General features: G+C 38.5%; 1 protein-coding gene across 1 annotated transcript in view; it reads right to left on the reverse strand.

The window, feature by feature from the left end:
- LOC140243290 (sorting nexin-13-like) overlaps positions 1–4,349 on the reverse strand; it is a 64,991-nt gene extending 60,642 nt beyond the window's left edge. Inside the window, exon 1 of the mRNA XM_072322959.1 lies at positions 4,216–4,349. Within this exon, the coding sequence (XP_072179060.1) occupies positions 4,216–4,218 (3 nt within the window). The 5' untranslated portion in view covers positions 4,219–4,349. The remainder of the gene's footprint in view (positions 1–4,215) is intronic.
- Positions 4,350–13,439: the final 9,090 nt, after the last annotated feature.

Consider the following 13,439-nt stretch of genomic DNA (forward strand, 5'->3'; position numbering starts at 1 on the left):
TTTCAACAAAAAAAAAAAAAACATATATTTCGACTGAAAAAGTGTGAATCTGCAGAGGGGAATATGGTAATGAGGGAGTGTTGGTGGAATATCCGACGTCACTGATAGTTCATTCATTTTTCATGAAAATTACACATTCCATCAACTTGATACAGTATTCATCGCATAATCGGGCATCTGATAATCGGGAACCTCGCTTAAATGACATACGCTTCTCAGAAACATTTCCAATGCACGTTATTTTCACTGGATAATCGGGCGGGGACCTCTGATAAACGGGACAATTTTTCTTCAAGCAATCTTTGATTTTGTTGATATTTTACACAAAAAATCTACCAAAATACCACAATATTTCAAAGATTCCCTATCAGTTGTCGTTTACATCGAACTTACAAAGCAAGCTTTGGACTGGTGTGTTTTGACCTCCGTCCATCCAGTACATTTCAGCTCGCTGCCCGCCTTCGCTTTTCTGTACATGTGTATATATGGCGAGCTAGATCGCTACATATTGACAACACACACAGTGCAGTGATCGCGGCAAGTAAACAATCAAGCCGTGATGATTGAATGATTGAAGGACTTTTCATTGACGTTCCCACATCAGTTCTGGGTAATCATTTCCCATGGTTGTGGATATGTATTTATACAGAATGCCCTACGTGTCCAAGAATTCTACAAATGTTTAAAAAAGTGCTAGCTTTTAATCCACATATTTTGTGTTCGAAGAGAGGTGACAGAAGAAGAAGAACCTGGTTGCGATGACTCTACATCGTTGCGAGAATGCAGGGAGAGCTAGAGGGTCACGCCGTGGGGTAGCGTGGTTGTGTATTCATAACATGTACAGTACGTCAGTATGCATGTGTGTGTGTGTGTGTGTGCACTACACATGTACATGTCGTATGCCATTAGTGTATGGTGAGTGCTCAACGTGAAATCGGGCACCCCGCTTAAAGGGGCCGTGTTTGCTACTCCCAGCCTGTCCCGATTATGCGATGAATACTGTACTAACATAATATGTTAAGGGTAGCAATTATTCCCCCTGCTTTCTCTTAAGTGGTTAGTCAAGTGCTCTTTCATAATGCTGGAATAGTGAATTTTTGTGGAATTTTCCTTATATTTTCTTTATATTGTTGTCCACAGGTGCGTCATAACCTCTAGTAGTCTCCTCATCCAGCGGTTCCAACACCAAAACTTTAAAAATTCGTAACTTTTGCATCGATTGTCCGATTTTCCTCAAACTTTCACTGATGTGTTCTAATGTTGCTGCTTTCAGTCAATCTACATTGCTCTTTGGGTTTGGGTTCCCTTTAAGTGCAGCAATTATGTAACTTCTGCCTTTACTAGGTGGATAATCATGTGGAAACCGTACTGTAAAACCAGGAATGTTTGCATGCATTTTGATTTCACGAATTTCGCAAGAGCCAAGTTTCACGAAATTAAAGATCTTGTCTACACTACATTGTATATGCAATGAATGTTAGAGGCAACTTGCGAAAATTTCATGCTGCGAATAAGGCTGTCGGCTTCCATACTATGTATGTGAAAATTTCATGCTGCAAAAATGTCATGTTTTACAGTATCAATAGAGCATATAAATGATCAAGATTAGATTTATGTAGGTCTGAGTTTCCAAGTGTACCCCACTTGATAGTCGCACCATGGTCGCACTGAGTCCCTAGCAAGCTAGGTATTTTGAAAGCGATTGGGAAAACCCTGTTACAACTTACTGTGCAGTGACAGGGATTTGTATAGTTACAGAACTACAATGTTCTGTAGCTTAGCCGCTTGTTCCCAGCCTGTGCATTGACCAATCAATGTAGTTCCCAATGAAGCAGTAGACATCTTCTAGTTCTACCTTGTTATGCAGCGACTAATGGTACTACACAAGTACTATAAAGTTAATTACTTTCCTTAAATCTGTCAACTCTGTCGCACCACCCAAAATCAATTCCGGACAGACATTCAGTAACTATAAAGTAAAACCACCAGTTTTTGGACACTTAAGCTTTTCTGCAATATTTTTTCAACTCAAATAATACATACAAAATTATATGATCTATAAAAAGTATGCTGAATATATATATCAAACTACTTTTTCTCAATGTTGATTTTGTTAAATACATCATAACATTTCACAAAATCCCCAAATATTATTACCTTGTTAATCCCCCAGAATTCGGACACGTGCTACATTTGTACGCGTGTTCAATGTCAATATGCATACAAGGCCACTGAAAAATGAGCGCGTGCCATACCTTGTTTGCGCAAGGTTGCATCGGGGACATTGCGGTGCCCGTTTGTGTCCGAATTCTGGTGACTCGGCTTTTGCATTCAGCCCCTGAACATTTATTCACTGCATTGGCACGTACAAATGTACAGTGATTTTGTTTTTCTTTCGTGTTTTTTGAGGATACCATTACACTCTGAGCTTGCGATAGGTGAAAAATCTTGAAACCGAACAGCATAATTTTTCAATTTTTTGCGCTTTTTCAGCGACCCTGATTCTTCATCACAGGACCTAATTTGCGGAAAAGTTGCGCCGATTCTGCGTTTTTTATGGCGAAACTTGGGATTTTAGATGGATTTTTGGAGGTGACTCGGGCACTTTCCTGTGGTGAACGAGTGTGCCAGTATGTGAAATGACGTGGTATGCTTGTGTTGTGACAGTAGAATTTGCTGGCTTGTAATAAGTGATAAGTGTCCGGATTCTGGAGGCTGGCCGAAAACTGGGGGTTTTACTCTAACTTAGATTGGATAGACTAGTTGTCTACGTTAGTTGTAAAGGAAGCAAAGCTTGCGTACAGCTTTCTGGCTATGGCGGCACCAGCACCAAGCCCCTTGTGCCAAGGTTCGACCACGCGCAAACCAAGCGTATTATTAGCAGGCGGTCAAATTTTGGACGTTGTTGTGGTAGAATTATGGGTCATTTGTGTCAGTGACAAGTTGAGTTGGATTTATTATTTTAATTGCTTGTAAAACTTCATGCCACTTACACCATTGTAAAGGACAAGTTCACCTTCATAGACATGTGGGTTGAGTGAATGCAGCAATATTAGTAGAGCACGTCACTGAGAGTTTGAGGAAAATCGGACAATCCGTTCAAAATGAATTTTTGAAGTTTCTGCTCAGTCACGGCTGGATGAGGAGACTACTATAGCTTGTGATGTCACATGAGTACAACGAAGAATAAAGAAAATTCAACATATTTTCACTTTTCTCACATAAGAACACTCGACTTCTTTCTTTCAGAAGGCAAAGGGAATAATATTTCCCTTAACACAAATCAGTAACGAGTTGAAGAAATGTGCACTTTATTCACAAAATAAAGTTTTGTGAAATTCTCTTTTTATTTTCCTTATAATGTTGTACGCATCAAGAAGGTTCGTGCCCTGAAAACCGCGCATGCGCAATTCGCTACTGCCCTCTCACGCATTGACAATGACATTTTTCATTCATGAATCGGGAGCTGCACCGAAGCTGCATCATCATTGGCTCTTCACTCCCGTCATTTACATATTTTCCCAAAACGTTATAACATATGTGTGCGACGATTTCCAGCGCGATCGGCCAAACAGTTTGATTCTAAACTCTGCATTTTTACATCAAATTTTTGATTTTTGGCAAAATATTTTCCTCCTTCGGTGTAACCATGTATAGGCCTAACTACACGCAGCCGCTGTCGCTTTGCGACAGCGGCTGCGTGTAGTTAGGCCTATACTTGCCATGCCAACCACATTGGAAAAGCTTGTCTAATGTCATTCTAAATTTGTACAGTTATGTCTTGTATTTTTGTCATGTTTGATTTGGTTTGAATAACTGAACTGAACTGTCTAATGTTGCAGACAGGTGTAACACCTTAGTCTCTCTGTCGTCTAAAACACACCTTGAATCAGCATATTCTAAATGACGTTTAGTATAAAAACATTTAGTCTAGGCCTATATCTTGCTCTCAGTTTCAGACGATTGCAATGTTTACCAGTGTTTACTACTTTTGTCACCGGCGCACGAATAGGCCCTAGGGCCTACTACACTTCATTCATTGCACTCTCGACTTCAGCACTGCACCGTACACTCCCACAGATCTTATCGTGGATCACTGGATAATAACATGGGGTAAATTAATACTACGCTACGGCGGCCTACACGGGATTGATCGTCCACAGACCAGACGGCGTATCACTAGCTTTCGGCTGAATTAGAATTGAATTCACTCACCATTTTACGGCTCTTGCTGATAAGTGATACTTCTAGAAACCATTCTACCAGCAGGAGAATTCATATGTTGAAAACTAGCTGCATTTTGGATAGACGCGAAGTATTTTTAGGGAAACCACCCACTTGGGGTTGTCACCTCACCTCTGCTCGTTAACTCGTAGTCTTACACAAGACAAAATACTCATCATGCATGTTTGCTAGCTGCGCCTTGTGCTGGACTGGTATGGGGAGAGAGGTACAGTGGTGGTATGGTGCATGCACGTATTTTATGGGGAGAGAGAGAGAGAGAGGGAGAGAGCGCGCGCTCGTAGGTTTGGGTCAAAGAGATTCTAGAACCTATCTTTGGTTTGGGTTTGATCCACATTGAAATGTTCATACATGTACTTCTGTGCTTGACTATAGTTTTACTTCTCGGGCTTTTGAAAAGCAACATCTCACTTTTGTAATATATTTTGTATGTACTCGATAGGTAAGGTTATTTGTGGTTACATATTAATGAAAATTTTGATGCAGAAAATTACTCTAGTTATCAATTATTGTAAAAAGATATCTATTTCAGTAGTGTCTAGAATAGGGTACTAGTACTATGAGTACTACAATCGCACGAAGGGGGCAACAGATGGCGATATTCAAGAAATTGCGATAACTTTTATTGACTACTAGTACACTGAACAGGGCTCAGTTAGGACATCGCCAGGTCTGTGCCGGCAGGGGCCGATAAACTCATATATTATTTCGTTTTTTCTGTGCTAAAGCAGACCAATAATGTTATATCTAAATTATAATAGGAGTTAAGTATAAGAGTGAAATGGTTTGATGTTATTTTTTGGTGACTCGACATTTGCTCTAGCGACAATTATTGTTCCTGTCTTATTTTCTCCAAGGCCTCAGGATTAGGGTTAGGGTTATGTTTGCAGGTAGGTTTTATGTTGGCTTATTTAGGCCTATATAGCGTGCAGATATTTCATGGAAGTAACTGTCACAGCAGTGAATGTCATGGAACCTAATTTTTACCATGTTATACAGGATTTAAGTGTGCAGTCATTATGCGCTTAAATTTCTTAACCTGAGGGTTAGGAAGATGCGATGTTTCATACAAGTCGCTAATCTTGGACATTTGTTTTATATTTATATACATCTATGTTTCATTATTTGCTTTGTCTTTCCACTCACCAGAGACTTTTCTTGTTGGTCAAACTAAAAAAAGAAAGAAGTTATACGATACTTACCAACATATCTCATTACATAATATACGCACCAGACTGAGTCGGATGAATTAAAATGATATGCAATTTATATCCGTATAAAAGAAACGGGGATATCAAAACACACCAAAGAAAGGAGTGGATACCACGCATGTTTATATTTTCCTGCAGTAAAGAGTATATAGAGTATAATATGCAGGTAGTCCTTAACACACAATATAATTGGATAAAACATTTTGTAAGCACAAATCTCTCTATAGTTACGACAGAATCCTGATTCCTGTTTGTGACTGAAGTCTCTTAGATAACCATATTGGGTGCTGTTCGTTATTCCGAAGGTTCGTTATTCCGAAGGGTCGTTAATCCGAAACACGCAAATTCCTTATATCTAGAGGTTCGTTAATCCGAAAATGAAAAAGGGTTCGTTAATCCGAAAATTTGTGGCGTTATTCCGAAGGTTCGTTACTCCGAAGATTGGTTAATCCGAAAATGAAATTCGGAACAATGAACCTTCGGAATAACGAATCTTAGGAATAAAGAGCCTTCGGAATAACGAACCTTCGGAATAACGAGCTGTAACCATTAACATTATGGTAACTCCTCACTGCAGGAAATCTTGTTCACTATCCCAATATTAATTTCGAGCGGATTAGCCCTGAAGCAATTGACTCATGATGAACTACTTATTTATTTATTCATTTATAATCATTTTTCGTTTTTTTTTTTTTAGTGACAGTATCTATTGGGGTCTCTTCAAGAGAAAGTCACTTTATGATCTCTCTCTCTCTCTCTCTTTTAAAAATGTATTTTAGCCAGCTTGTTGGCTTTTTTTTTTTTTTTTGGTAAGGACAATGTTACTGTAGCTCGTCTCTATCTTCGATCAGCGCCAATATCTTCAGTTCAGTTCAGTTCAAATTTATTTTCATATTTCCACTTTCTCAATGAAATTTCAAAATGATTTACAATAATACAAGTAAGAATACAAAATGAATACAACCATGACTCTAGCAGACTCTAATGTTTTTCTTTTTCATTCAGATCCTTTATTTTGGTGGATTTGTTAAATTCTGAATGTAAAAAATTGTTATGTTGGATAAGGTCGAATAAGTTGTCTTTAAATGAAGAGTTTGTTTGCAAAAACCGATAAGTCCATATTTGCCAAGTGGAGATATTTGCGATTAAAGATCAAGAAAAATACAGAGAATAATAAAAAAATTTTTGCTTCTTTTGACCATAACTTCAAAAATATACCTTTATTAGTATTATGTAGTGACCAATATATCATTTAAAAGGTATTATTTTGTACTTTATGACAGAGATCGTACTTCAAAATCTTAAAAAATGGACTTATCGGTTTTTGCAAACAAACCCTTCAAATATTCTTAAAACTAAATGTATATTATTTAGTAATATTTTGAATAGTCTCCCCAATAATATAAAAATAGATGATAATTATATTATAGTTATAGATGAAGTTTCATCAATGAAGTTTTTAGGTTTGGTTATTGATGATAAACTTTCTTGAAAGTCACATATTGATAGTATTTGTCACATAATATCTCGAAATATTGGTGTTATTAATAGAGTTAAATATTATTTCCCCACTCCCATCCTTTTAATGTTATATTCAGCTTTAATTTCACCTTATTTTAATTATGGTATTATAGCTTGGGGGAAGACACATCCAACCTATCTCGACAGACTGTCCCGTCTCCAGAAAAAAAGCTCTTCGAATAATTTTTTTTTTTTGTATCTTGGAGAGCTCACACCGATGTTCCATAAATTAATATCCGACTCGTCACTCTGAGGAATGACAATCTATATTTACATTTGCTGGACCTAAATATTGGAATAACCTTTCTAACAGTTTAAGGGCATCCCCAAGTTAAAGTTCTTTTAAGAGTAATCTGAAGAAAAACATTTTGAACATTTACAAGAATTTATCCAAACATCATTATGAAAATTAATATTTTGTATATTAATTTCATGAAATTGAAAAATTGTGTTGATCCCTTATTGGTTGCAAAGAAGTGAAAAATCCAACCTTATATTCTGTTGAAATCACAGCTAAGCGGCTCCATCCATCCAGTACCTCTCGTCTGGTTTAGTCTTCTTCTATTTTTTTGTCTTCGCTCCATGACAGCGACTTAGTGTATAGGGATTTGATCTGGGTTTTTGTTTCGGATTAGTTAGGTCTCTTATAGGTCTTTTTGTCTTAGTTTCTTTGTTTCATTCATTGTCATTGTATATCAGTCAATCGATCATATAATTTCTTGTATTACGTGTGGGGGGAATGCACCCTACAAGCTCAGCTTTTTAGCATTCCTCCCCATTTCCAACATTTTCGTATACTTATAATTTTTCTGTAAACTTATCCTTTATTTCGTACTATGATGAAATCTATGTATTCAATTTCTGTAATATATTTATATGTTTCTGTTGGAAATGAAAAATAAATGAATGAATGAATGTCTTTTGATTGAATATAAAAAAACATGCTAAACACAAATGTATATGGTCATATCATGATTGTATGAAGGTGCCACAAGGAAATAACAGAAATACGATGGGGCCTACATAAAAGCTGTAACGCTTGTAAAACTGTATGTTCCAAAATTCATTAGGCGTGGAATTATACAGAGAACGGATATGTTTATCTTGCCCAACTAAAATGAAATATACCAGTACAAAAATAAATATAAAGATTGAACTATAAAGACCACATGAATATTGCTCAAACCAGACTGTCATGGATCTCGCAATGTTTGAAAAAGAATGCTATATGTTTAATATATCGTTACCATTGTGCTGCGGGTGAATACGAAAGACTGAGTTGTTAACCTGTGACATTGTATACAAGTCTCACCCCGCTCGCTTTTTAATTTGTCGGTGTTCCCTGTGAGATTACGTTGAGTTGAGTTTGGCCTTGAGATATAGGCCCTATAAGGTCTGCTGCAGTCGAAGTGATATTAATCCGAGCTGCAACAATCATACATATTGAGGCGACACATGTGGAATTTTAGTACGGTGACACTATCACTCATCTGATTGGTATTATTAAATTTTGACATTTGTCATTTTTCTGTGACCTTTTCTGTGACCAAAGTTTGAAAACCATTAAACCGCGCAAATCCATAATTTTCTTTCCCACCTTATGTCTGATTTCAGTGAAAATTTCGATTCCCCCCCAACATGAAGTGGTGTTTCTTTTAAAACCACCCCGTGTCCTTCAATTTCCGGCGCCTGTAGAAGAAAATTATAAACGCATACCATATTTGCATAGGATCATGCTGTCAAAACATGAGTCAAAATAGATCCCGCAACTCAATGTTATGATAAATGTAGCCTAAGATGATATGAAAGCATTCTCATGATTAGGTGGAGGTAACAACCGAATTTGAAATATGAAACAAAGCAGAAATAAAGAAGAATTGGGTTGCAAGGGTATAAACACTGAGAGAAAAGAGAAAAATCGCGTATAAAACGAAAGTGAAAACGGAAAGGAGTATGTGACTAAAATGTTAGAAAGATTGTAACAAAATAACGGAGACGGGGACATGAACTCTAGATACTCTTTTTTACGATTGTCATAAAAGAGAAATAACAACAGAACAGAAAAGCTGAAATGAAAGGGAGAGAGGAAAAAGAATAATGGATCATAAGTAATCATCGGTCCAATGCAAACGCATGCTTGACGCGCTCTATCCAGCGGCGAACCTTTACGTACCTCCCCCACTGGTTCAATTCATCATTATTTTCAAGATTCTCTTTTCCCTTCCCATCTCCGGTGTGAAACGCATGAAGGAGAAACGGTTGCACGAGGTTATGCATGCATGTACGAATGGGTGTACGCGCTCTTGCCGAAAAGCAAGAGAGCTATTGAGCAGACAGCAGCCTGATGCGCTACGCTGCAATACAACCTGCCGAGCGGGAATCAGGTTTCATCAGTAAATGGGTGGACAGACGATCGAGACGTGCTATCCTCCGCACTCTGCTATAGGTGGCATATCCATAAGGTGTTTTCTAGCAGCGAATTATTGCTGGATTTTCGTTTCAGCACGAATGTCAGTGAGAATTGGTGAAAGTGTCGGATATTTAGTTCGTAATTTTTAAGTTTCTCTCATTCTTTGGAGTTGGGCAATGGCGAGTCAGCCTCACCAGGCCCAGTCCTTATCACCGGCGGGATGCAGACGGGCTGCTTCACCGCACCGCCCGCTCAAGATGTCCTCGGATTGGGCTCTTAGGCTGGACAAGAAGTAAGTTTTTCCTCAAGAACCCATTATTCATTGATCACAACTTCTTTGGGACAGCTCTATCAGTACACAAATCATTTTTTTACACAGACTCTCTCTGTTGTTTCCCAAGTTTGAGATGTTTCAACTATCTTCCCCATCCTTTCCCCCATCCCTCACACAGTCACATCTATAGTCACATCTCTATTTCTGACATCTCACAATCTCTTCCTCTCTCTCTCTCCTCATCCCTTCCTCCTTTTCTTCCTCACTTCACTTTCTCTATACTCCTCAGTATAATCCCCCTCTCTTCTTCCCTTATCTCTTCCTACCATTCTCCATCACCTTTACTTCTGAGGCCATTATCCTCGTCCAGCATTTGCTATGCCTATTGTCTCCTGTACCTGGTATTTCTGTTATATTTACAGTTGTTTAATTTGTCTCTTGAATGGCAGTTGTATGTGATTCTTAACTTTGCTTACACATGAAACAATATGTGCTCTTTTTCAGTTTGTATTATTAGGGAGTAATAATGTATACTTGAATTGATCATTAACCTGTTTCAACTGTATTCGATTAGTTTGCTCAATTGACTTTGTGTTACATTCATGTATGAAAAAGAAATGCACAAATAAAATCAGTTGATCAAAACCTTTCCTCCTTCATATTCCACTCCTCTGTCCAATCCCTCTCTTTCTCCTTCCAGCATCTCCTCTTGCCATTCTCCATCACCTTACCATCTTAATTCCACTCCTATCTAACCCCCTCTTTCTCCTTCCCTCATCTCTTCTTACTATTCTACATCACCTTACCTTGTGTATCCCACTCATCTGTCTAATCCCCTCTTCCTTCCAATATTTCTCCAGTTCTCCATCACCTTATCTTTTTTTTTATCCCACTCCTCTGTCTAATCTCCTCCTTTCTTCATTTCTTCCTACCATTCTCCATCACCTTACCTTCTCTATATCCCACTCCTATCTAATCACCCTCTTTCTCCTTTCCTCATCTCCTATACCATTCTCCATCACCTTATTTTTCCCCCACTCTTCTGTCTCATCCCCCTCTTCCTCCTTCCCTCCTCTCCTACAATTCCCATCACCTTGATACCTTCTCTCTATCTCACTCCTCTGTTTAATCACCCTCTCCTTCCGTCATCTCCTCCTACCATTCTCTATCACCTTACCTTCTCTACCCTGCTTCTCTCTTTAGTCTCCCTCTCCCCTCCCCTTATCTCCATCACCATTATTTCTGAGGCCATTACCCTCATCAATTGTTTGCTTATGATGATGGTCTCCTATATTTCTGTTATATTTAGAGTTATTGAATTTGTCTTTTAAATGGCAGGTACCCTATCCCTTCTATCTAGTTCCTCTCTCTCCTTTCCTTTCTTCTCCCCCCTCTTTTCCACCACCTCACATTCTCTTTCACCCACTACTAATCCTTCTCTCTCCTTCTCTCTTCTCTTACTACCATTCTCCATTACCTTACCCTCTTTATCCCACCCCTGTGTCTAATCCCTCTCTCCTTCCCTCATCTTCTACCACTTTCTGTCACCTTACCTTCTTTATCTGACTACTCTGTCTAATTTCCCTCCCTTTCTTTAATCATCTCTTCCACCCATTTGGCATCACCTTCTCTGTACCCCACTCCTCTGTCTAACCCCCTCTTTCTCCTTTCTTTTCTCCTACCATTCTCCATCACCTTACCTTTTTTACCCTTCTCCTCTGTCATCCCCCTCTCTCCTTCCCTCATCTCCTCCTACCATTCTCACATTACCTTACCTTCTTTATCCCACTCCTCTGTCTAATCCTCTCTCTCCTTCCCTCATCTCCTGCCACTTTCCATCACCTTACCTTCTTTGTCCCACTCCTGTATCTAATTTCCCTCCCTCTCTTTCTTCATCTCTTCACCCATTTGGCATCTCCTCCTCTATACCCCACTCCTCTGTCTAACCCCCTCTTTCTCCTTTTCTCTTCTATCATTATCTATCACCTTACCTTCTTTATCCCACTCCTCTGTCTAATCCCCCTCTTTCCTTCCCTCATCTCTTCCTCCCATTCTCCATCACCATATCTTCTTTAATCTTTCTCCTCTGTCTAATCCCCCTCTTTCCTTACCTCTTATCATCTTCCCATTCTCCATCATCTTACCTTCTTTACCTTCTCCTCTTATCCCCCTCTTTCCTTCCCTTATCTCCTCTACCATTCTCCATCACCTTACCTTTACCCATTGCTGTCTAGTCCCCCTCATTCCTTACCTCGTATCATCCTCCCATTCTCCATCACCTTACATTCTTTACCCTTCTCCTCTAATCCCCCTCTTCCCTTCCCTTATCTCCTCTACCATTCTCCATCATCACCTTACCTTTACCATTCCCTATCTAATCTCCTACTTTCCTTCCCTCATCTCCTCCTATCATTCTCCATCACCTTACCTGAACTCTATCCCACTCTTCTAATTTCCTCCTCTCTCTCCTCTCATCTCTTTGCTACCATTCTCCACATTAATATTCTCCATCCCTCCATCCGTCTAATCCCATTCTCCTTCCCCTTTTTATTTCTGTCTCCCATTCTATCCATTTCCTCTTCATTCTTCTTTCCTCTTTCCTTTCTTTCATTTAACCTTACTCCATTAATGTCCCTTTATAAAATGTAAACATAAATGCATCGCTCACATGCCAAATGATTTTACATTCATTGTAAAGTCAGGTTAACTTGTTATGACTACAGGTATATCTGCTTATCTATCAAATTCACTTTCAGAACAATAAGAAATTCAATTTCTCGACTGCTCCTGCTGTTAATGGGTGTTCATCACATACGTCTGTCATTTTGCGCTCAATGTCTACTCAAAAATATAGCGCAGATCAGCCGTGTTTTGTTGGATGAAGTTGCTATCTACTGTAGATTTCCCCTGTATAAGTTTTCACTTTTCCTTAGTTGGCCTACATGCAGAAATAGATTTTGTCTCATCTTAAGCAGATAAATTGATGTCATAGTTGGATAAATCATTTTGTTAATTTACAAATTGAAAATGTACTCTGTTGTAGGAAAACAAAGTGTGGAGCAGGATATCTTATTTGTTTAGACCTCATAACATTTCTTATTTCCTGTGGTATTCCAACATGACATTACCTTTAATGATCAGGAAGTAAAGTAGTTAACTGTGTTTAACTTTTCATTCTTTGTGTATCTTCACTCAGGATTTATGAAAATGAATCTATGATATGAAATGAAATATTGTCCACAGCTGTATCAGTGATTCTATACCAACAAAACAGTAACATAATTGTTTTAAATAGCTTTAACAATCAGTTTGATAAATTTTACTGCACCTAGTGTGATGGTTATCAAACAGTCTAACACTGAATTATCTGATACCTGAATCTGTGATACCTGAATATGATTTATTCCTCACAGATACTCAATACAACTGCCTGCAAATTCTGCCTACAAATGATCGTGAGCATATGGAGCAAGGGTTTAAATTGATGTAGAATGGGTATACTCGGATCTCCCAGTATGTATAGGATGTCTCGCTTTGGAGTTAATTGCGTTGTGATTTCATTAGTGAGCATACTGGCTGCACCAATGATGACCCAGTCTTTCCATGTAATCACTTTTTAATGAATTCTCCAAGGAGACAAAATCTGTATGAGTGAAATAGTTTTCTCCCACCCCCCCTCCATGTCTGCTGTAGACGTGAATGACTCATATCTGGTAAATGATAGCATAGAGAAGATATTTTTGACAAGTTTAACAAACCATAGTAGGCCTACCTGACAAGA

This window comes from Diadema setosum, chromosome 20 (assembly GCF_964275005.1).
Source record: "Diadema setosum chromosome 20, eeDiaSeto1, whole genome shotgun sequence".
In the NCBI taxonomy this organism is placed as follows: Eukaryota; Metazoa; Echinodermata; class Echinoidea; order Diadematoida; family Diadematidae; genus Diadema; species Diadema setosum.